The sequence below is a fragment of the Heterodontus francisci genome, chromosome 5, assembly GCF_036365525.1.
Source record: "Heterodontus francisci isolate sHetFra1 chromosome 5, sHetFra1.hap1, whole genome shotgun sequence".
NCBI classification, from domain to species: domain Eukaryota; kingdom Metazoa; phylum Chordata; class Chondrichthyes; order Heterodontiformes; family Heterodontidae; genus Heterodontus; species Heterodontus francisci.
Window position 1 is genome coordinate 101,572,726 of NC_090375.1, and position 24,592 is coordinate 101,597,317.

Consider the following 24,592-nt stretch of genomic DNA (forward strand, 5'->3'; position numbering starts at 1 on the left):
CTTGGAATTCTTTACCAGACATTTATAACAATGTGCTTTATTGAATGATATTCTTTAATCCACTGACTGGAGATCTGAATTTATTTATTTATTTTTTAAAAAGAGACATTGCAAAAAATATGACTGCCAACAGCTTAGGATGGTCACCTAACTTGCAACATTGTATCCTACATGCAAGGACTGTGAGGAAGGAGACAAAATGTCTGCCAATTCCCTAGCAAGAACTGAGACCCAGGACGTTTATGAGAACTGTTTGCAAGAAGAAATACTGCTAACTGCTATGTTTGAATCACTGAGTGACTGTCACATGACAAGCCCCTCCCCAACTGTGGTTTTAAGTGGGTGTTTACTCTGCAGCAAAGAAGCAACTGGATTTTGACATGTGCAGACCCTAACTGGGGGTCCCTCTCTCCATTCCAGCTTGGAAGCTTTCAAATCCTGACTTACCAACTTTGCAAAATTCGGCTACAATCAGAAACCACATTGGAGGAAATCATCCGCATCGCTATCTCTAAGAGCCCAACCGAACCAGTCATCTAACTCTTCAAACTAAAAGCCTCAGGACCACTGAATTCAGCTAGAAGACAACTGAATCACCAAACCCCACAGAGCCTGTATACCCTTTTGTTTTATGACTCTAATTCAACAAAATCTACCTTTCCCCACCCTGTAGGTGCATGTAAACCTCCAGTGTGTGTGAGAGTGAAAGTTAGTGTGTTGTTCATTATTATTAGTTCGGTTTAGATACAATAACGTCAACCTCTTTCTTTGTTAAACTCATGAATACCTGTCTGATTGGCTCTTTTTATGATTATAGTAAGTAAGTAAGTATTACCATCAAGCCAGGAGACCAACCCTGGTTCAATGAAGAGTGCAGGAGGGCATGCGAGAAGTAGCACAAGGCATACCTCAAAATGAGGGGTCAACCTGGTGAAGCTACAACACAGGACTATCTGCGTACCAAACTGTGTAAACAGCATGCGATAGACAGAGCTAAGCAATCCCATAACCAACGGATCAGATCCAAGCTCTGCAGTCCTGCCGCATCCAGCCGTGAATGGTGGTGGACAATTAAACAACTAACTGGAGGAGGTGGCTCCACAAATATCCCCATCCTCAATGATGGGGGAGCCCAGCATATCAGTGCGAAAGATAAGGCAGAAACATTTGCAACAATCTTCAGCCAGAAGTGTCAAGTTGATGATCTATCTCGGCCTCCTCCTGAAGTCCCCAGCATCACAGATGCCAGACTTCAGTCAATTCGATTCACTCTGCATGATATCAAGAAACGGCTGAGGGCACTGGATACTGCAAAGGCAATGGGCCCTGACAATATTCCGACATTAGTACTGAATACCTGTGCCACAGATCTTGTCATGCCCCAGTACAGCTACAACACTGGCATCTACCCGGCAGTGTGGAAAATTGCCCAGGTGTCTCCTGTACACAAAAAGCAGGACATGTCCAACCCGGCCAATTACCGCCCCATCAGTCTACTCTCAATCATCAGTAAAGTGATGGAAGGCGTCATCAAGGGGCACTTGCTTAGCAATAACCTGCTCAGTGATGTTCAGTTTGGGTTCCACGAGGGCCACTCAGCTCCTGACCTTATTACAGCTTTGATTGAAACATGGACAAAAGAGCTGAACTCAAGAGGTGAGGTGAGAGTGACTGCCCTTCACACCAAGGCAGCATTTGACTGAGTATGGCATCAAGGAGCCCGAACAAAACTGAAGTCAATGGGAATCAGGGGGAAAACTCCAACGAGAATCTAATCATCTCCCCTTGACATTGAATGGCATTACCATTGCTGAATCCCCCACTATCAACATCCTAGGGGCTAGCATTGACCAGAAACTGAACTGGAGTAGCCAGATTAAAAACCATGGCTACAAGAGCAGGTTAGAGGCTAGGAATCCTGCGGCAAGTAACTCACCTCCTGACTCTCCAAGGCCTGCTCAGCATGCCAAGGCACAAGTCAGGAGTGTGATGGAATACTCTCCACTTGCCTGGATAGGTGCAGCTCCAACACTCAAGAAGCTCGACACCATCCAGGGCAAAGCAGCCCGCTTGATTGGCACCCCATTCACAAATATTCATGCCCTCCACCACCGATGCACAGTGGCAACAGTGTGCACCAGCTACAAGATGCACTGCAACAACGCACCAAGGCTCCTGAGACAGCACCTTCCAAACCCGTGACCTCTACCAACTAGAAGGACAAGGGCAGCAAATGTATGGGAACACCACCACCTGCAAGTTCCCCTCCAAGTCACACACCATCCTGACTTGGAACTATATTGCCGTTCCTTCACTGTCGCTGGGTCAAGATCCTGGAACTCCCTCCCTAACAGCACTGTGGGTGTACCTACCTCACCCATGGACTGCAGCAGTTCAAGGCAGCAGCTCGCCACCACCTTCTCAAGGGCAATTAGGGATGGGCAATAAATGCTGGCCTAGCCAGCGACGCCCACATCCCATGAATGAATTAAAAAAAAGTAAACAAACACCTACTGAATTGGCTAGTAAATCCAGTTTAAGAAATAAATAAACCTGTTGTGGTCAAACAAGGAGGGTGAAAAGAGGGAAGCCCTTTGACCCCTTCTCACTTAACCGTAACAAGACACTTACAGTAATGTGAAGAGATATGCATATGGCATAATGTCCATCTTTGGATCGACTTACCCGTTTCAGCAAGTGTATTCAAGTATGAATTTCATTTAAAGCAAATTGAGAAGCCAAATGAATGCTGAGCGTTTACAGTCCTGCTTGAAAATGAAAACCGCATACTGTCCAGATATCGAACGACTCTCCAAACAAATCCAACAGCAAGGAATCGAATTAAAGATTTTTTTCCATTTCTTATTTTTGCATCCATCATCTTATTTATGCAAATATAAATATGCCCATCTCCCACCTCAGTCTTGCTTTTCATTATTGTTGGCATTTGAGTAACAGCACTGTGGCTCTTAAGATATTGCATTTTTGACTAAACTTAAAAATGGCTCGTTATGAAAATTGCCGACCCCTGCACTAGAAGGTGGTTAGTGGAGTCACACTTATCCTTCATCTCTTGGCTGGCCTGTCTCATCACTCCCTGCAACAGTCCTCAAATCATTACAAGTAATTAACTACTTTCTTAAAAGTATTGTTAAAATACATCATATAGCACTTTCATTTTATAAGTAGTATATAGTCTTATCGTTTAGATTGGGGGTTCTGTGAATACTAACTCATTTGAAATGGAGTCCTTCAACCAAAAAAGTTTGAGAACCACTGACGTCGTACAAGATTTCAGACAAGCAGCGTGACAACAGAAGTAGTGGAGGGGTTGAGAGAGGTGATCTAATTGATCTTACATGATGACCAAAAACGGGTGATTTTAATAAAATTGCACACCAGCATTTTGTATTGCAAAATTTCAATAATTGCACAGGGAACATGTTGTATTTACTAAATAAAAAAATTGTTACATTTGATAAGATTTTTTCTTAGCAAAGTAACAGCAGAAAAGAGTTGAAGTTTACATTTCATTTTGATGCTTCAGACAAAGAGAAACAAATTACAATTACAATCACTGATTTTGCTGGATGTTTCATCTCAGTACAAGAGCAGCACTAGGTCCTGGCAAGAATAGTTTTGGTTTCTTCCCCACCTCCCTCTCCACCACGACTCCATCACCTAAAAAACACTTTTAATGATTGATTCAACAAAGCTTGCATTTATATAGCATTTAACTATTCCCCCTCCTTAGGTCTCCCAAAAATACTTCCATTTATAATTTACAGCATTGTGCTCCGCTATCAGGAAGCGGCATGAATTACACTACCTTTCATATGCTATTCCCAACATTTTTCTCTTCAACTTACCTCACTTGGAGAAACAGTTCCTGCTTCAGACCCCACAGCACGCAACTTCTGACAAAAAATAAAAATGACATGTTTTGTATAAATCACAATCCTATAGAAAATACATTAATACTTTAGTTAGCAAGATGACAAATCCCAATTTGCAAAACCAATGAACATGCACTGCATTAGTGTAGCACTGCCACAAAATTCAAAGTAGCAATTTTATTTGAAGCAGATAATCAGATGCCACCTTAATTACATGACAGTTATAAAGTTTTTGCACAGTACACCAGTTCAAGAATGAAATGAAAACAAAAGTGCTGGAAATAATCAGCTAGTCTGGCAGCATCTATGGAGAAACAAAGTTAGCCTTTCAATTATGGATGAAATTCACTTACAAGGGGCACGCATGGGCATGGAAAGTTATCCTGTCTCAAATAAAACATAAGGGGAGGCAGTGGCATCGTGGTAATGTCACTGGACTAGTAATCCAGAGCCCAGACTAATGCTCACACAGCAGATGGTGAAATTTGAATTCAATTAATAAATCTGGAATTAAAAAACTAGTCTAACGGTGATCATGAAACCATTGTCGATTTTTGAAAAATTCATCTGGTTCACTCATGCCCTTTAGGGAAGGAAATCTGCCGTCCTTACCTAATCTGGCCTACATGCGACTCCAGTCCCACAGCAATGTGGTTGACTCTTAAAATGCCTGCTGAAATGACCGAGCAAGCCACTCAGTTCAAGGGCAATCAGGGATGGGCAATAAATGCTGGCCTCGCCAACGACACCGACATCCCACAAATGAATTTTTAAAAATACTCTTGTTCTCTCATTGTTTATTGGGAGACATGGCCACAGAAGTCAAATCTATAATTGGTCAACTTTAAAAGCTCCTTCCTTGAAAAGTACAGTCAACATAAATTTCATAAGTAACCTGACAATGTTAGATAAAATCTTATTAAAATACAAACCACAAATATTTTAAAATACTCAGTAAAATATCCCTGCATTTCCAACATCGAAAACAGGTTATTTAGTTGTTGCCTTGCTGTGCACAAATTGGCTGCTGTGTTTCCTACGTTCCAACAGTGACTACAATTCAAAAAGAACTTAATTGATTGAAAAGTTCTTTGGGATACCTTGAGGTCAAGAAAGGTGCAATATAAATGTTAGTCTTTCTTTTATACCCACAATGTTTGACCTGATCCAGAACTAGCTTAGAATTTCATAATTTGAGATGAAATTAGGGAACATTTAGAAGCATTTTAAATCAAAGACAATCTGCACATATTTATTAAGCACATGTGGAGGCTAAATTGGGCTGTGTAGCGCCTGGTTTTCCAGTGGCTAAGCAACATAATGATCAGAAATGGGGTCTGAGATGCGTATGCACACTTCCAACAGGAAATGAGCAGCATGCCAGCTTGGTAAAGCAGTTTGCGTGCACGATCACCTGAAGGCAGCATGCAGAACATGATGCGAATCAGTGTGCAACACTGACTTGACATTCATGCTGCCATTTTCCAAATGTACATTCAGACCAACTCTATCTGGTCATGCTCAGCTGCACGAGGTTATGAAACAGAATGAAAGAACTCGCACGAACAATATTCAAATGAATCATGAACTATTTACAGGTTAGTTGCCAGATTGTTTCTTCAGGCTGTTGGTGTTGCACATGTTTTTTGGAGTTTTCCTATACTTGGCTACAGTTTGAACAGACTACAGGGAGTGGATGCATGGTGTTGAAGTATTTTGTTGTTCATTTAAAAGCTTGTGCTGAAACAAGTTGCTTCTAGACGCAGGTAACCTAGTAGACCTTCCTCTGGGAATCAAACATGACTGGGGGACAGAAGAGATGCCACAGAGCAGCACAAGCTGCTAGAAGAGGGGAGGAGAAGGAAAGGCAGAAGGGCTCTTAGCAGGAAGCCACATCCACGAGGGTCTTTAGGGAGCAATTATTTTACCTCAATTTCAGCAAGGTCCAAAGCTTGAGGCATCTTTACTTCACAAAATTGCTCAAGTGAAATCTGCCAACAGCTGCAGCTACAACTACAACCTCAAAGCAGGGCAAGGATATAGAACATAGAACAGTACAGCACAGTACAAGCTCTTCGGCCCACGATGTTGTGCCGAACCTTTAACCTACTCTAAGATCAAACTAACTACATACCCTTCATTCTACTATCATCCATGTACCTATCCAAGAGTCGCTTAAATGCCCCCAATGTATCTGCTTCTATTGCTACCGCTAGCAGCGCATTCCACGCACTCACCACTCTCTGTGTAAAGAAACTACCTCTGACATCTCCCCGAAACCTTACTCCAATCACCTTAAAATTATGCCCCCTGGTGATAGCCCTTTCCACCCTGGGAAAAAGTCTCTGGCTATCCACTCTATCTATGCCTCTCATCATCTTGTACCCCTCTATCAAGTCACCTCTCATCCTTCTCCGCTCCAATGAGAAAAGCCCCAGCTCCCTCAATCTTTCTTCGTAGCACATGCCCTCCAGTCCAGGCAGCATCCTGGTAAATCTCCTCTGCACCCTCTCTAAAGCTTCCACATCCTTCCTATAATGAGGCGACCAGAACTGAACACAATATTCCAAGTGTGGTCAAACCAGGGCCTTATAGAGCTGCAGCATAACCTCGCGGCTCTTAAACTCAATCCCCCTGTTAATGAAAGCCAACACACCATACGCCTTCTTAACAACCCTGTCAACTTGGGTGGCAACTTTGAGCGATCTATGGACATGGACCCCAAGATCCCTCTGTTCCTCCACACTACCAAGAATCCTGTCTTTAAGCCTGTATTCTGCATTCAAATTCGACCTTCCAAAATGAATCACTTCACTTTTCCAGGTTGAACTCCATCTGCCACTTCTCAGCCCAGCTCTGCATCCTGTCAATGTCCCGTTGCAACCTACAACAGCCTTCCACACTATCCACAACTCCAGCAACCTTCGTGTCATCGGCAAACTTGCTAACCCAGCCTTCCACTTCCTCATCCAAGTCATTTATAAAAATCATAAAGAGCAGAGGTCCCAGAACAGATCCCTGCGGAACACCACTGGTCACCGAGCTCCAGGCTGAATACTTTCCATCTACTACCACCCTCTGTCTTCTATGGGCCAGCCAATTCTGTATCCAGACAGCCAACTTTCCCTGTATCCCATGCCTCCTTACTTTCTGAATGAGCCTACCATGGGGAACCTTATCAAACGCCTTGCTAAAATCCATATACACTACATCCACTGCTCTTCCTTCATCAACGTGTTTTGTCACATCTTCAAAGAATTCAATAAGGCTTGTGAGGCATGACCTGCCCCTCACAAAGCCATGCTGACTGCCCATAATCAAACCATGCTTTTCCAAATAATCATAAATCCTGTCTCTCAGAATCCTCTCCAATAATTTGTCCACTACCGACGTAAGACTGACTGGTCTATAATTCCCAGGGTTATCCCTATTCCCTTTCTTGAACAAGGGAACAATATTTGCCACCCTCCAATCATCCGGCACTACTCCAGTGGACGGTGAAGACGCAAAGATCATCGCCAAAGGCACAGCAATCTCTTCCCTCGCTTCCCGTAATATCCTTGGGGAAATCCCGTCTGGCCCCGGGGACTTATCTGTCCTATCATTCAAAATTTCCAGCACATCCTCCCTCTTAACCTCAACCTGTTCGAGCAGATCAGCCTGTTCCACGCTGTCCTCACAAACGACCAAGTCCCTTTCACTAGTGAATACTGAAGCAAAGTATTCATTTAGGACCTCCCCTACCTCCTCCGACTCCAGGCACAAGTTCCCTCCACTATCCCTGATCGGCCCTACTCCCACTCCGGCCATCCTCTTGTTCCTCACATAAGTGTAGAACGCCTTGGGATTTTCCTTAATCCTACCCGCCATGTCCCCTTCTAGCTCTCCTAAGTCCATTCTTCAGTTCCTTCCTGGCTACCTTGTAACCCTCCAGAGCCCTGTCTGATCCTTGCTTCCTCAACCTTACGTAAGCTTCTTTCTTCCTCTTGACTAGCTGTTCCACATCTCTTGTCATCCAAGGTTCCTTCACCCTACCATCCCTTCCCTGCCTCATCGGGACAAACCTATCCAGCAGTCGCAGCAACTGCTCCCTGAACAACCTCCACATTTCTGTCATGCATTTCCCTGAGAACATCTGTTCCCAATTTATGCTCCCCAGTTCCTGCCTAATAGCATTGTAATTCCCCCTCCCCCAATTAAATATTTTCCCATCCCATCTGCTCCTGTCCCTCTCCATGACTATAGTAAAGGTCAGGGAGTTGTGATCACTATCACCGAAATGCTCTCCCACCGACAGATCTGCCACCTGGCCTGCATCGTTGCCAAGCACCAAGTCCAACATAGTCTCCCCTCTAGTCGGCCTATCTACATATTGAGTCAGGAAACCTTCCTGGACACACCTGACAAAAACTGCTCCATCCAAACTATTTGCACTAAGGAGGTTCCAATCAATATTAGGGAAGTTGAAGTCACCCATGACAACAACCCTGTTACTTCTGCACCTTTCCAAAATCTGCCTCCCAATCTGTTCCTCCATGTCTCTGTTGCTATTGGGGGGTCTATGGAAAACTCCCAACAAAGTGACTGCTCCTTTCCTGTTTCTGACTTCCACCCATAATGACTCGGTAGACAAACCCTCCTCGACGACCTCCCTTTCTGCAGCTGTGATACTATCCCTGATTAGCAATGCCACTCCCCACCTCTTTTACCTCCCTCCCTATTCCTTTTGAAACATCTAAACCCCGGAACATCCAACATCCATTCCTGCCCCTGTGATATCCACGTCTCCGTAATGGCCACAACATCGTAGCTCCAAGTACTGATCCATGCTCTAAGTTCATCACCCTTATTCCTGACACTTCTTGCGTTAAAATAGACACACTTCAACCCATCATACTGGCTGCAACTTTGCCCTGTCAACTGTCTAACCTTCCTCACAGATTCTCTGCACTCGGTATCTGCCTGTTCAACAGCTACCCCATCCACTGATCTGTAGCTCCGGTTCCCATCCCCCTGCCAAACTAGTTTAAACCCTCCCGAAGAGCTCTAGCAAACCTCCCGCCCAGGATATTGGTGCCCCTCCAGTTCAGATGCAACCCGTCCTTCTTGTACAGGTCCCACCTTCCCCAGAAGGTATCCCAATGATCCACATATCTGAATCCCTCCCTCCGACACCAGTTCTGTAGCCACGTGTTCAGCTGCACTCGCTCTCTGTTTCTAGCCTCACTAGCACGTGGCACCGGTAACAATCCTGAGAATACTACCCTGCTCGTCCTGCCTTTCATCTTCCAACCTAACTCCCTATATTCGCTTTTCAGGTCCTCATCCCTTTTCCTAGCTATGTCATTGGTACTGATATGTACCACGACCTCTGGCTGCTCCCCCTCCCCCTTAAGAATCCTGTAGACTCGGTCCGAGACATCCCTGACCCTGGCACCCGGGAGGCAACATACGATCCGGGAGTCTCGTTCGCGACCACAGAATCTCCCGTCTGTTCCTCTAACCACTGAATCTCCTATCACTATCGCTCTCCTATTCTCCCCCCTTCCCTTCTGAGCCACTAGGCAAGGCTCTGGCACTGAGACCTGGCCAATGTGGCTTTCCCCTGGTAGGTCGTCCCCCTCAACCATATCCAAAACGGTATACTTATTATTGAGGGGGACGGCCACAGGGGATCCCTGCACTGTGCGCCTATTCCCTTTCCCTCCCCTGACGGTCACCCAGCTACCTTTATCCTGTAACTTAGGTGTCACTACTTCCCTATAACTGCTCTCTATCACCCCCTCAGCATCCTGAATGATTCGAAGTTCATCCAGCTCCAGTTCCCTAACGCGGTCTGCGAGGAGCTGGAGTTGGGTGCACTTCTCACAGGTGAAGTCAGCAGGGACACCAGTGGTGACCCTCACCTCCCACATCCTGCTAGAGGAGCATGCAACTGCCCTCGCTTCCATCCCCTCTGCACTAAATTGACAACGGAGATTTAAAAAAAAGGAAAACCTTACCTTACCAAACCCTCCACACAAGAGTCCTTTTTTTTTGGTTAGAGGAGGAGGATGGGTGGGAGACACTACACGTGTAATGTTTCGGGTTTAGCCACTGTCCGAATATATAAGTTTACTTACCCAGCAGTCCCCGTGTCCGCCGAAACAAAAGCTTCAGAAAAAGCTGCTGGAACAAAAGGTAAGTTACTTAAAACTGAAACTCACCTTCCCAGCTGACACCTCGCTCGCACTATCGCTGCTTCTCAAGTTGACCACTGCTCTTTAATTTTTATGCATCTGGCTCTTTCCAGACTGCTGCTAGAGATTATAAGCAACATCACACTGTTTGCACTGCATTTCTATATCAGGGATGTCACTGAGGCTCTCTATACACGTAGAAAGAGTTTTCTCATTCCCTCTTCCCAAACACTAGCAGGCAGAGCAAGCAGGAGCGTTCGCAGATTACAGGCGTCTCCATGGTGCGGGTGCAACTGACTGCACGCACATTGTATCGCGTAGGTCTCGTGAACTTGGCCATTTTCATGAACCAAAAGGAATTTTATGAACAATGTGCAGCTAGTGTGCAACCACAAGCAGCGCTCATGCAGGTGAACATCCATTATCCTGCTGGCAGTCGTGGTTCCTTCATTCCTTACAGTCCTCTGTATCACCTGTATTTGACACACCAAGTCAAAGACTGGCTACTGACTGACAAGGGCTATCCACTGGACATGGCTCACTACTCCAGCCTGGAGCACATGAGTACAGCAGGCATACAATAGGAGTCATGCTGGCACGTGGAACACTGTAGAACAAATTGGCATGCTTAAGCAACACTTGCACTGGCTCGACTGCTCTGGAGAAGCCCTGCAATACTCAACTGAGCAGTATCAGGATTTGCAGTATAATGTTGCACAACCTTGTCATTATAGAGGGAGAGCCCTTGCCACCATCTATCAAGCAGTAGAGAAAGGAATACATGGCGGTAGGGAGCTGGAGAGGTGCGTGTGGCATGGGAAGCAGAGGAAGAGGAGCTGAATGGGAGGCTACCTCATCGACAGCCCGTTTTTGCCTGAGTGCGACACAATCAAATAATTTGAGTGGCACCTTTCCTCTAATTCTGACCATCACACCTATCTCTTTCCAACAACACAAAAATAAAACCCATCAGAAAAAACACATCCTAATCCAACTTTTTAATCACATCTTACAAAATGCATTCAGTAATAAACTAGACACTAAAGGAACGTACAAGGGTGATTATCATTCATGTGCCTTTGCCTATCCCAGTGCTCCAGAAGGTGCTTCCCCAGTAGTTGCAGGATGGGTGGTGAAAGGCTGCTGACCTTCAATTGAGGGGACTGCAACTGGCTTTGTAGGGCAACCCTGAACAGCTCTGGAGTAGAGGGCCCTGCTTCGGACTGCACCATCTTGGCCTGGGCTGGCTGGCAGACAGGCAACAGCAAGCACAGTGGCAGGGTGGGAGCAGGAATGCTGTTATCCTGAGATAGGGCAGCCGATTTGTGTTCCATGGAGCCACTGGCACTCTCCCAAGGTGATGGTTCAGCAATTCAACCGATCGGTTAGAGGAAAGATTGATGGATTGCTGTGGTGCCCTCAAAATCTCTTTGAATTGCAAGATTCAGAGCCATGATGGCAGCAGTCTGAACTTCCACCACAGCACTCAGACCTTTCAGGGAAGTTGTTTGTGCTGCAACGGAAGCTGTGCTATCGGTCATCATACTCTGCATTATGGTGGTTTGAACAGGTGTGGTGATAAAGGTGATCACTTTAAAATTGTCTTTAAATTATAAAAAGTACTCATTATAATTTATGACTTTATATACTTGGGTTGTACGAAGCAATAAATAAAGTTCACCAGTAACAGCTGATGTGTAATGGATGGTTCACTTACTGGGCATTTCTTAAGTGTGAAGCTATTTTATCCAGACTGCACTTGTGTTATAAATTTAATACCAAAGCAGTGAATCTGGAGAAATAAAAGAACTGGTTCAATTTTCTCCCAACTCTCAGGAGTCAGGACCTTGGAACTGGCCATGATCAGTATCTCAGGTTGGGAGCAGGTAATCCCTAATGACAGCAGGTCCAAAGTTTTGCACAAAGCAACAGGTTGAGCTGGGGAAGCTGGAATTGTTCACCTTGGAGCAAAGGAGATTGAGGGGAGATTTGATGGAGGTGTACAAGATTATGTCAGGTTTAGATAAAGGTAGAAAAGTTGTCCCGTTAGCTGATGACACAAGGACTAGGGGGTCACAGATTTATGGTTTTGGGCAAGACAGATACAGGAGGGGATGTGAGGAAGAACTTCTGTTTTTGAAGAACACAAATGGTCGTGACCCGGAACTCGCTACCCATGAGGATGGTGGAAGCAGAGACAATAAATGACTTCAAAGGGAAATTGGATGGGCATTTGAGGGAAATAAACTTACAGTGTTAGAGGGAATAGAGCAGGGGAATGAGATTGATTGGATTGCTCCAACAAGAGTGAGCACGGACTCAATGGGCCGAATAACCTCCTTCGATGCCATTACGACTCCATGACTATTATCCATTCCGAAGGATGGGCTCCAAGCTCTGCGCAAAACCCCATGTCAAGTTGGTGCTGGATTCCTCCAAGCTTGCTATTGGCACACTGGAAAGCCTGTGCACAAACATTTGGTTATGTATACCCATCAACCTTCTTCTGTGGCCTGGCCCATCAAAGTCCTCATCTCACTCCTACACAGCAGAACAATTGTGCAATCTGCTCCTCCAGCAAGCTATCCTTTCTCCTCACCCTGGCTCCTGCCACTATGCCTGGTGTTTCCCCATGTGCAGATGCCTCCTCTATCCTATCCTCTAAAATATACCAGTCAGGCTTTGAGCCCATGGCTGCAAATGTAAGATTGCGTGACAGTGTCTCTTGATCTTCACTGTCTTCTTCCTGTTCCTCTAGATTTGGAAGGTTTCTGTTCTTGGCTAAAATGAAAATGGTACAAGTGTCTGGATGTTGAGGGGAGAGGAGAAATATACAAGTGCATACTTACACCATGGCAGCTTGAGCATCAGAAGAGATTGTGGGATGAGGGAGAAGTGGGAAAAGGAGGGTTAGCTATGCAGTCAGCCTCATCATTGAGCCCTTTAACCCCAGCAGTGATCATAGCCTCAGCGATGGCCAGAACAGCCTCCTCCGTGGAGATTAAGATATGCAGGCACATAGGTCCTCCTCCCATTCTTTCCTGATGTCCCCTGTTATGCGCCAGCTTCTCTGCAAGGAAGAGGGAAGTGTGTCTGAGTGTTTTATGTTTGGGTGATGTGGGTGTCATGATTGAACGGCTACCAGTGTACGCGAGCTGTGAGTTGTAGCTGTGGGACGTACAACACTGCTAAGTGTATGAGGGTGTGGCAAAGATGAATAAAAGGGTTGAGTAGTAGTTGAGATTGTTGATTGGTGGGTGATGGGGGCATAGCGCCTTGAGGCTAGTGGTGCAATTGGTGGAATACGCATTTGAAGATGAACTCACTCACCTTGACAACTCATATCAGATTGCGAAACCTCTCCCTGCACTACACCCACGTTTTTGGAACAGCACTCCTGGCATTCACCTATGCCACCTAAGCTTTTGAATGGAGGGCCTCCTACACCACCCCCTCCCCCCACCCCCCCATGCAGATACAGGATACTTTCCTTCTCTCCACTTCGCCACCAAGACATTCAAGTGCATGGTCACAAAAATTTGGTGTTCACTCTTTCACACGTTCAGCCATTCCTCAAAGTGTCCCAGCCAGATTCACTTCAAAAAATATCTCACCACTTCTTGCAACCACAATGCACCTTCCATTCAAAGGGCACAGGTTACTATTAAGCAGCACTAAGGCTATAGGGCCCCTTGCTGATGCATGCAGTCAATGAACAGCGCAGGCATGCAGGAAATCAATTTGAAACAGCAGATGGCATGTTAGCATTGCAATGCACAGGCAAGAATTAAATTAATTTAACCAAGATTTCTTAACGCAAATTTTGTTTGACAAAATTAGAAGTATTTTTAAAAAGGTTGAATGGAATAAAGGCAGTGGGTAGGTGCTGGGTATGCATTTTCAGAAGGTGTCTTGCATGAGACATCAGAAAAATTCAGTCATATGATTTAAGAGGAAACTGAGCAGTTCGGATAGAAAGCTTCTTTAATGCAAGGAAACAAAGGGTAAATAGATGTTGCCTGATCTAAGAAAAGTTGGAAATTCTCATATGTAGAACAATTGTGCATGAGCAGTAGGTGGACAATCTTAATTTCCCATTAACAAGAAAGTATCTGGTTCGAAAAACAGTAAGGATGACTAAAGACTTCAGGAAGCATGAGGTTAGCAAAATGGGAAGAAACGTAGCAGAACAGGCAGATGGGTAACAGAGGAACTCCAGAGGCAAGGTGAGAGTAACTGCCCTTGACATCAAAGCAGCATTTGACCATCAAGGAGCCTTAGCAAAACTGGAGTCAATAGGAATCAGGGGTAAACTCTCCGTTGGTTGGAGTCGTACCTAGTGCAAAGGAAGATGGTTGTGGATGTTGGAGGTCAATCATCTCAGCTCCAGGACATCACTGCAGCAGTTCCTCAGGGTAGTGTCCTAGGCCCAACCATCTTCAGCTGCTTCATGAATGACCTTTCTTCAATCATAAGGTCAGAAGTGAGGACGTTCACTGATGATTGCACAATGTTCAGCACCATTCGCGACTCTTCAGATATTGAAGCAGTCCGTGTAGAAATGCAGCAAGACCTGGACAATATCCAGGCTTGGGCTGATGAGTGGCAAGTAACATTGGTGCCACACAAGTGCTAGGCAATGACCATCTCTAACAAGAGAAAATCTAACCATCTCCCCTTGATGTTCAATGGCATTATGATCACTGAATCCCCCACTACCACCATTGGCCAGAAACTGAACTGGAGTAGCCATATAAATAACATGGATACGAGCAGGTCAGAGGCTAGGAATCCTGCAGCAAGCAGCTTTTTTTTTATTCATTCATAGGATGCCAATCAAGCAGGCTGCTTTATCCTGGATCAATTGAGTTGCTTGAGTGTTGTTGGAGCTGCACCCATTCAGGCAAGTGGAGAGTATTCCACTTGTGCCTTGTAGATGGAGGACAGGCATCGGTGAGATGGGAGGTGAGTTACTCGCCACAGGATTCTCAGCCTCTGACCTGCTCTTGTAGCCACAGAATTTACATGGCTGGTCCACTTCAGTTTCTGGTCAATGGTAACTCCCAAGATGTTGATAATGGAGGACTCAGCGATAGTAATGGTATTGAACATCGTGGGGAAATGGTTAAAGATGGTCATTGCCTGGCACTTGTGTGGAGTGAATGATACTTGCCACTTATCAGCCTAAGCCTGGATGTAGTCTAGGTCTTGCTGCATTGGACACGGGCTGCTTCATTAGCTGAGGAGGTGCAAATGGTGAACATTGCACAATCAGCAGCGATCATGCTCACTTCTGACCTTATGATGGAGGAAGGTCATTGATGAAACAGTTGAAGATGATTGTGCTTAGGACATTTCCCTGAGGAACTCCTGCAGTGATGTCCTGGGGCTTAGATGTTCAGTCTCCAACAACCACAACCATCTTCCTTTGTGCTAGGCAAGTCTCCAACCAGCAGAGTTTTCCCCGTTTCCCATTGACTCCAGTTTTGCTAGGGCTACATGATGCCACACTCGGTCAAATACTGCCTCGATGTCAAGGGCAGTCACTCTCACCTCACATCTGGAGTTCAGATCTTTCGACCATGTTTGAACCAAGCTGTAATGAAGTCAGAAGCCGAGTGGCCCCAGTGGAACCCAAACTGAGCTTCAGTGAACAGGTTATTGATGAGCAAGTGCCACTTGGTAGTTCTGTCACTGACCCCTTCCATCACTTTGCTGATGATCTACACGAGATGGATAGGGGAGTAACTGGCCAGGTTGGATTTTTCCTGTTTTTGTGGACAGGAGATACCTGGGCAATTTTCCACATTGTCGGGTAGATGCCAGTGTTGTACCTTTACTGGAACAGCTTGGATAGGGGCACAGCTGGTTCTGGAGCACAAGTCTTCAGTACTATTACCGGAATGTTGTCAGGGCCCATTGCCTTTGCAGTATCCAGTGCCTTCAACCGTTTCTCGATATCATGTGGAGTGAATCGAATTGGCTGAAGACTGACATCTGTGATGCTGGGACCTCAGGAGAGGGCCAAGATGGATCATCCACTCAGCACTTCTGGCTGAAGATGGATGTAAATGCTTCATCCTTGTTTTTTGCACTGATGTGCTGGGCTCCCCCACCATTGAGGATTAGGATATTTGTGGAGCCTCGACTTCATGTTAGTTGTTTAGTTGTCCACCACCATTCACAACTGGACGTGGCAGGACTGCAGAGCTTAGATCAGATCCATTGATTGTGGGATCACTTGGCCCTATCTGTGGCATGCTGCTTCAACTGTTTGGCGTGCAAGTAGTCCTGGGTTGTAGCTTCACCAGGCTGATACCTTATGTTTAGATATGCCTGGTGCTGCTCCTGGCATACCCTCCTGCACTCTTCATTGAACCAGGGTCAGTCCCCCGGCTTGATGAGAATAGTAGAGTGGGGGATATGCCGAGCCATGAGGTTACAGATAGTAGTTGAACACAATTTTGCTGCTGCTGACGGCCCACAGCGCCTCATGGATGCCCAGTTTTGAGTTGCTAGATCTGTTCAAAATCTATCCCATTTAGCACAGAGGCAGTGCCACACAACACTGGACTTCGTCTCCACAAGGACTGTGCAGTGGTCACTACTACCAATACTGTCATCAACAGATGCATCTGCGGCAGGTAGATTGGTGAGGACGAGGTGAAGTTGGCTCTTCCCTCTTGTTGGTTTCCTCACCACCTGCGCAGACCCAGTCTAGCAGCTATGTCCTTTAGGACTCGGACAACTTGGTCAGTAGTAGTGCTACCAAGCCACTCTTGGTGATGGACACTGAAGTCCAAGAGTACATTCTGTGCTCGTTACCCTCAGTGCTTCTTCCAATTGGTGTTCAATATGGAGAAGAACTGATTCATCAGTTGAAGTGGGGGTGGTAGGTGGTAAGCAGCAGGAGGTATCTATGCCCATGTCTGACCTGATGCCATGAAACTTCATAGGGTCAGAGTCAATGTTGAGGATTCTAGGGTAACTCCCTCCCAACCATATACCACTGTGCCGCCACCACTGGTGGGTCTGCCCTGCTGGCGGTGCAGGACCGACCCAAGCATGCTGGTGGTGGTTTATGGGACATTGTCTGTAAGGTATGATTCCGTGAGTATGACTATGTCGGGCTGTCACTTGCCTAGTCTGTGGGACAGTCTTTGGCACAAGCCCCCAGATGTTAAAAAGGAGGACTTTTCTGGGTCGACAGGGCTCAGTTTGCCTCTGTCGTTTCCAGTGCCTAGGTCGATGCTGGGTGGTCTGTCCAGTTTCATTCCTTTTCTTAGCATTTGTAGCTTTTTGATACAACTGAGTGGCTTGCTAGGCCATTTCATAGGGCATTTAAGAGTCAACCACATTACTGTGGGTCTGGAGTCACATGTAGGCCAGACCAGGTAAGAAAGGCAGATTTCCTTGCCTAAAGCATATTAATGGCATTACTCCACAGAAAGCCAGCATGGACTCGATAGGCCAAATGGCTTCCTTTTGTGCTATAATAACTATGACTGACTCTAAACAAACAGAAAGGATAAATTTATTATAAATTGCTTACTTTACCAGCTGTGCAGTAAACTATTTGGGCAGAAACGTGCATATTGGATGGTGATTAACCACTGTCCAGACAAGATAATTTTGAGGATGGAAATGAATCTGATAAGGACAAGGCCCCTGTCGATGCTGAAACGCTATTCGCTTGATGACCTAATAGTCTTAAGTTAACTGAAGTAAAACTCTAGGACCCAAGGGTCACAAGCTGAAACTTGATTGATGTGACAGAATTAGAAAATGTAAAAAAAAAGAGCAATAAAATGACCAAGAGGGGAAAAAGTAAACTTGCTATTTATTATTTCAGCAGTATGGGAGACAGTATGAGCAATAAGCTGGATGGCAACCACAAGCGTAGCGTCAGCCTGGAGAGCCTGCAGGACACCGACATCGAGGCCGGAGCGCCGGACTGGGGCGACAATGAGCACATGCCAAATGCCCAGCGAGGCCTCGGCCCCCCCTGCTGGTCTTGCACGGAAAATCCTTGATCGGATCCAGGGAGAAGCAGCTCCACATTGCGGTCGGCCGTAGCACTGACCCCCCCCCACCCCCCTCACACCACCTGCCCCCTCCACCCCCTCACCTCTCCCTCCATGTAGTCGCACAGTTTACTTGATAGCTCCTATTCCTGAGCAGGGGCCCCAACAACCCCTGTGGGCGTCTCGGGAGAGACCAAGGATAAGCGAGTAAACCCTAACAGAAAATCTGGAGCGGAACCCCTAAGGCAGTCATGTGTCACCTTTGGTATGTTTCCGGCAGTTCCTGCAGCACTCCTTTGGACGCCACTAGGAAGGCCGAGAGGGGGATTTTGACGCGTGGGCAACCTAACCTCCATTCATTCCGCCCAGGCATGCGCCATGGAGAGGTCACTCCATAGTTGCCTCACAGTGACCAAAACAACACGGAAGGCAGCAGTTACGGGTTATGAGTCCAGCTCAACTGGCATAGAGATTGGGCGGCCTTTGTCGGTGGGAGAGGTCATCGCATCTCAATGGACAGCTACCGCCCGCCTCAAAGTGGGCAGCCCCCAGTCAGAAAAGTTCTGTCCCGCCACAGTCCACCTGCTTCAATGGGTGCTTGGAGCACAGGGTCATTGCCCGACAAGCGGACTGTAACACCGCACCAAACAGCACGACAAAAAAAAGGAAAGAAGGTACCAGCCCTTTGTTCTGCAAGCTGGAACGTCAGAACTGTGTGTCCTGGCCTGTCGGAAGACCTTACACAAATCAATGACTCTCGGAAGACCGCCATCATTAACAACGAGCTCAGTAGACTCAATGTGGACATTGCAGCACTTCATGAGACACGCCTCCCTGTGAGCAGATCTCTAAGAGAGCAAGACTACACCTTCTACTTGCAGGGCAGGGATCCTGAAGAACCAAGACAGTATGGAGTGGGCTTCACTATTAGAAGCTCTTTGCTCAGCATGACAGAGCCACCTTCAAATGGCTCGGAACGCATACAATCCATCCGACTGCTCACCGCCTCTGGCCCAGTGCACTTAGTCAGCATCTATGCTCCAACACACTGCTCCTCACCTGAAGCTAAAGATCAGTTCTACGACGAACTCCATGATATCATTAGTAGCATTCCTAATACCGAACATTTGTTCCCACTGGGGGACTTTAACGCCAGGGTTGGGGCCGGCCATGACTTGCGGCCCTCCTGCCTTGGGCGCTATGGCATTGGAAGGATGAATGAGAATGGACAGAGACTGCTGGAGTTGTGTACCGATCACAACCTCTGCATCACCAACTCGTTCTTTCATACTAAACCCTGTCACCAGGTTTCATGGAGACACCCAAGATCACATTGTTGGCACCAGCTGGACCTCATCGTCACAAGGCGAGCCTCTATAAAGTGTCCAAATCATATGCAGCTTCCACAGTGCGACACCGACCACTCCCTCGTGTTCAGCAAGGTTAGACTCAAACCAAAGAAGCTGCATCACTCCAAGCAGAAGGGCCACCCACGCATCAACACTAACAGAATTTCTTATCCACCGCTGTTACATAAGTTTCTAAATTTACTTGAAAAAGCCCTTCAAAACGCTCATGCAGGGGATGCAGAGACAAAGTAGGCCCACATCAGAGATGCCATCCATGACTCAGCAATGACCACCTATGACAAACGTGAGAAGCAGAATACAGACTGGTTTCAATCTCACTTTGAAGAGCTGGAACCTGTCATAGCTGCTAAACGCATTGCACTGTTAAACTACAAGAAAGCCCCCAGTGAGTTAACATCCGTAGCACTTAAAGTAGCCAGAAGCGCTGCACAAAGAACAGCCAGGCGCTGTACAAATGACTACTGGCAACCCCTATGCAGTCGTATTCAGCCGGCCTCCGACACCGGAAACATCAGAGGAATGTATGATGGCATGGCACTGAGTGCGCCTTTGGGCCAACCATCAAGAAGATCGCCCACCTCAAGTCTAAATCAGGGGAAATGATAACTGACCAACGCAAGCAAATGGACCGCTGGGTGCAGCATAACCTAGAACTGTACTCCAGGGAGAATGTTGTCAGTGATACCGCCCTCAATGCAGTCCAATTTCTGCCAGTCATGGATGAGCTACACAAACAGCCAACAAAATCGGAACTCAGTGATGCCATTGATTCTCTAGCCAGTGGAAAAGCCCCTGGAAAGGAAGGATGGCATTACCCCTGAAATAATCAAGACTGCCAAGCCTGCTATACTCTCAGCACTCCATGAACTGCTTTGCCTGTGCTGGGATGAGAGAGCGGTACCACAGGACATGCGCAATGCCAATATCATCACTCTTGATAAGAACAAGGGTGACCGCGGTGACTGCAACAACTACCGTGGAATCTCCCTGCTCAGCATAGTGGGGAAAGTCCTCGCTCGTGTCGTTTTAAACAGACTCCAGAAGCTGGCTGAGCATGTCTACCCTGAGGCACAGTGCGGCTTTCGAGCAGAGCGATCCACCATTGACATGCTGTTCTCCCTTCGCCAGCTACAGGAGAAATGCTGCGAACAATAGATACCCCTCTACATTGCTTTCATAGATCTCGCCAAAGCCTTTGACCTCATCAGCAGACGTGGTCTCTTCAGACTACTAGAAAAGATCGGATGTCCAAAGCTACTAAGCATCATCACCTCATTTCATGACAATATGAAAGGCACAATTCAGCATAGCGGTGCCTCACCAGACCCCTTTTCTATCCTGAGTGGCGGGAAACAGGGCTGTGTTCTCGCACCGAGACTGTTTGGGATCTTCTTCTCCCTGCTGCTCTCACATGCATTCAAGTGTTAAGAAGGAATTTTCCTCCACTCAAGATCAGATGGCAGGTTTTTCAACCTTGCCTGTCGTAGAGCGAAGACCAAAGTACGGAAAGTCCGCATCAGGGAACTTCTCTTTGCTGATGATGCTGCATTAATATCCCACACAGAAGAGTGCCTGCAGAGACTCAGACAGGATTGCGGCTGCCTGCAACAAATTTGGCCGAACTATCAGCCTCAAGAAAACAAACATCATGGGACAGGACATCAGAAATGCTCCATCCATCAATATCAGTGACCACGCTCTGGAAGTGGTTCAAGAGTTCACCTACTTAGGCTCAACTATCACCAGTAACCTGTCTCTTGATGCAGAAATCAACAAGCGCATGGGAAAGGCAATCCCTGCTATGACCAGACTGGCCAACAGGGTCTGGGAAAATGGCGCACTGACACAGAACACAAAAGTCTGAGTATTTCAAGTCTGTGCCCTCAATACCTTGCTCTATGGCATCGAGGCCAGGAAAAATTATTTCAGCCAAGAGCGACGTCTCAACTCATTCCATCTTCGCTGGCTCCAGAGAATCCTTGGCATCAGGTGGCGGGACCGTATCCCCAACCAGAAGTCCTCGAGGCAGCCAACATCCCCAGCATTTACACCTTACTGAGCCAGCGGCACTTGAGATGGCTTGGCCATGTGAGCCGCATGGAAGATGGCAGGATCCCCAAAGACACGTTGTACAGCGAGCTCGTCACTGGTATCACACCCACCGGCCGTCCATCTACACTGGGACCAGTCCGCTTTGAAGACGTCTGCAAACGCGACATGAAGTCCTGTGACACTGACCACAAGTCGTGGGAGTCAGTTGCCAATAATCGCCAGAGCTGGCGGGGCTAAAGAGTGGTGAGTCGAAGATACTTCGCAGTTGGCAGGAAAAAAGACAGAAGCGCAAGGAGAGAGACAACTGTCTAACAGCCCTGACTACCAGCTTTATCTGCAGCGCCTGTGTAAGAGTCTGTCACTCTAGAATTGGCTTTTATAGCCACTCCAGGCGTTGCTCCACAAACCACTGACCACCTCTAGGCACTTACCCATTGTCTCTCGAGACAAGGAGGCCAAAGAAGTATGGAGACAGCATCCAAACCAAACAGAGCGTTCCAAGCACGCAAGTCTGTCGTCAACTACTTTATTTCAGCTTGTATTAGAACAGGTCTGATAGACTTTGATTAACTGTCTGCTAATACAGTGCCCTGAATTCAGATCGAATTTTGACTAATAATGTAATGAGTTGAACTGATGTCTCACAGGTTAATTAGAATCAAAATTTAACAAGAGATGAATATAAGCCAAGGCTCCAACTGACGATCCAGCTGCCACTGAGCTTCATTTGAACGGTGCAGGAGGCTAAGAAGAGGTCAAAGTTGGGGTGGGCAGAGAATTAAAATGACAGGGACCAGAAGATCGAGGTCATACTTGCTGACCGAATGAAGGAATCCTGCAAAGCCACCACCAAATCTGCTTAACAGAAGTTCAAGGAACAGCATTTCATCTTTCGATTAGGCACTTTATAACATTATGGACTCACTGAGTTGAACAATTTCAGATCGGAACCACTGCTCCCAGTTTTTTCTGGGCAGCTGCAGTTGGAAATGATTCTGCTATTACCATTTACACCTTCTGTACACCCACTGTTCGTTTTTTCACTTGTCCCATTACTACCACTTTTCCTTTGCACCATCATCCCTTTGTCAATGAATCTCCTGCCTTACACCCACTCACAGCCATTCCTTTTTATTCTTTCCCCACCATTTTTCTCTGCCTCTGTCCTTGCTTAAAATTTGTTTCAATCTCTAACTTTGTCAGGTTCTAATAAAAGGTCATCTGCCCAAAACGTTAACTTGGTTTCCCTCGCCTGACCTGCTGAGTATTTCCAGCATTTTTTGTTTTTATTTCAGATTTCCAGCATCTGCAGTATTTTGCTTTTATATTACTAAAGTTATCTAGTTGCCACAAGACAAGGCATGGTCTCCACTGACAATGGGATCCTTAGAACTGTTAGATTCCTGGTCTGTTTCTGACGCTAAAATAACAGGCCCAGATTTGCTGACTCGAGCCTTGATAGAATCATGACAAGGTTAAGATGGGAAACACCCTGTCCCCAGTATCACAGGCGATGACTGGTTGACCAAAGGGGTATTACATTGTGACCATTTAACTCTCCCTTGACCAGAGACATTGATACAAACGAGTTACAAGCTTCCTTCTAGTCTCCTATCAAGTGAGCACAAACTCTACCAGCATGGCAGAGGTGATATAAGCTACCGCTAAGGTGCACATAGGTGTTGATCCTTGTGTAAAACCTAATAAGATATCACTGTATCATATTAGAGTCACACGCTCCTTGAGAAGGGGGCAAAAATACCCAAAGATTATGCCTTTCTTTGCCATGAAGTAGGAAATAAAGATTTTTTTTTTTAAGAACACTCTAGCACATTCTGTACTATAGAATCCATAGCAGATGGCATTTGCCATTTCATTCACTGACTAGATCTGTAGGGCTTTCCAGCTGTTGCCAGTAAGTTTATTTAGTACACCGATATCCTTAAGCTATGAAGAAAAGGACACTTAAGCCACTAACCTTTACAGACTTTCTACTGAGGACATTATTGCCAACACTGAGAATACCAAATTGGGCCAAGAAAAAAAAATAAAACCAATTACCTGGGAACTCAGTTGAGTTTTAATCCAATTGAAATAGTAGTTCAGATCACTCCCTTCCATCAATTCACGTCCCCAAGCAGCTAGCTTTGCTATAATTCTTGCAGCCTGCAAGTACAAAATGTAAAATTTCAAAAACATTCACATCTTAAATGGATATAAAATTGGACCATATTTTCTTTTACACTTAACTGGAAACACGTCAGTCAGATTCTGCAAAGGCATAATTTAGTTTAGTTTAGAGATACAGCACTGAAACAGGCCCTTCGGCCCACCGAGTCTGTGCCGACCATCAACCACCCATTTCTACTAATCCTGCCCTCAATGCAGCCCAGCCTCTACCAGTCATGGATGAGCTGGACATACAGCCAACCAAATCGGAACTCAGTGATGCCATTGATTCCCTAGCAAGCGGAAAAGCCCCTGGGAAGGACAGCATTACCCCTGAAATAATCAAGAGTGCCAAGCCTGCTATACTCTCAGCACTACATGAACTGCTATGCCTGTGCTGGGACGAGGGAGCAGTACCCCAGGACATGCGCGATGCCAACATCATCACCCTCCATAAAAACAAAGGTGACCGCGGTGACTGCAACAACTACCGTGGAATCTCCCTGCTCAGCATAGTGGGGAAAGTCTTGGCTCGAGTCGCTCTGAACAGGCTCCAGAAGCTGGCCGAGCGCGTCTACCCTGAGGCACAGTGTGGCTTTCGTGCAGAGAGATCGACCATTGACATGCTGTTCTCCCTTCGTCAGATACAGGAGAAATGCCGTGAACAACAGATGCCCCTCTACATTGCTTTCATTGATCTCACCAAAGCCTTTGACCTCGTCAGCAGACGTGGTCTCTTCAGACTACTAGAAAAGATCGGATGTCCACCAAAGCTACTAAGTATCATCACCTCATTCCATGACAATATGAAAGGCACAATTCAACATGGTGGCTCCTCATCAGAGCCCTTTCCTATCCTGAGTGGTGTGAAACAGGGCTGTGTTCTCGCACCCACACTTTTT

General features: G+C 46.3%; 1 protein-coding gene across 3 annotated transcripts in view; it reads right to left on the bottom strand.

The window, feature by feature from the left end:
* atp6v1h (ATPase H+ transporting V1 subunit H) overlaps positions 1 to 24,592 on the bottom strand; it is a 184,951-nt gene that overhangs the window by 123,872 nt on the left and 36,487 nt on the right. For all 3 annotated transcript variants that reach the window (XM_068031839.1, XM_068031837.1, XM_068031838.1), the window contains exons 6-7: positions 23,583 to 23,687; positions 3,870 to 3,917 (exon numbers count right to left, since the gene is read on the bottom strand). In XM_068031839.1, the coding sequence (XP_067887940.1) occupies positions 3,870 to 3,917; positions 23,583 to 23,687 (153 nt within the window). The remainder of the gene's footprint in view (positions 1 to 3,869; positions 3,918 to 23,582; positions 23,688 to 24,592) is intronic.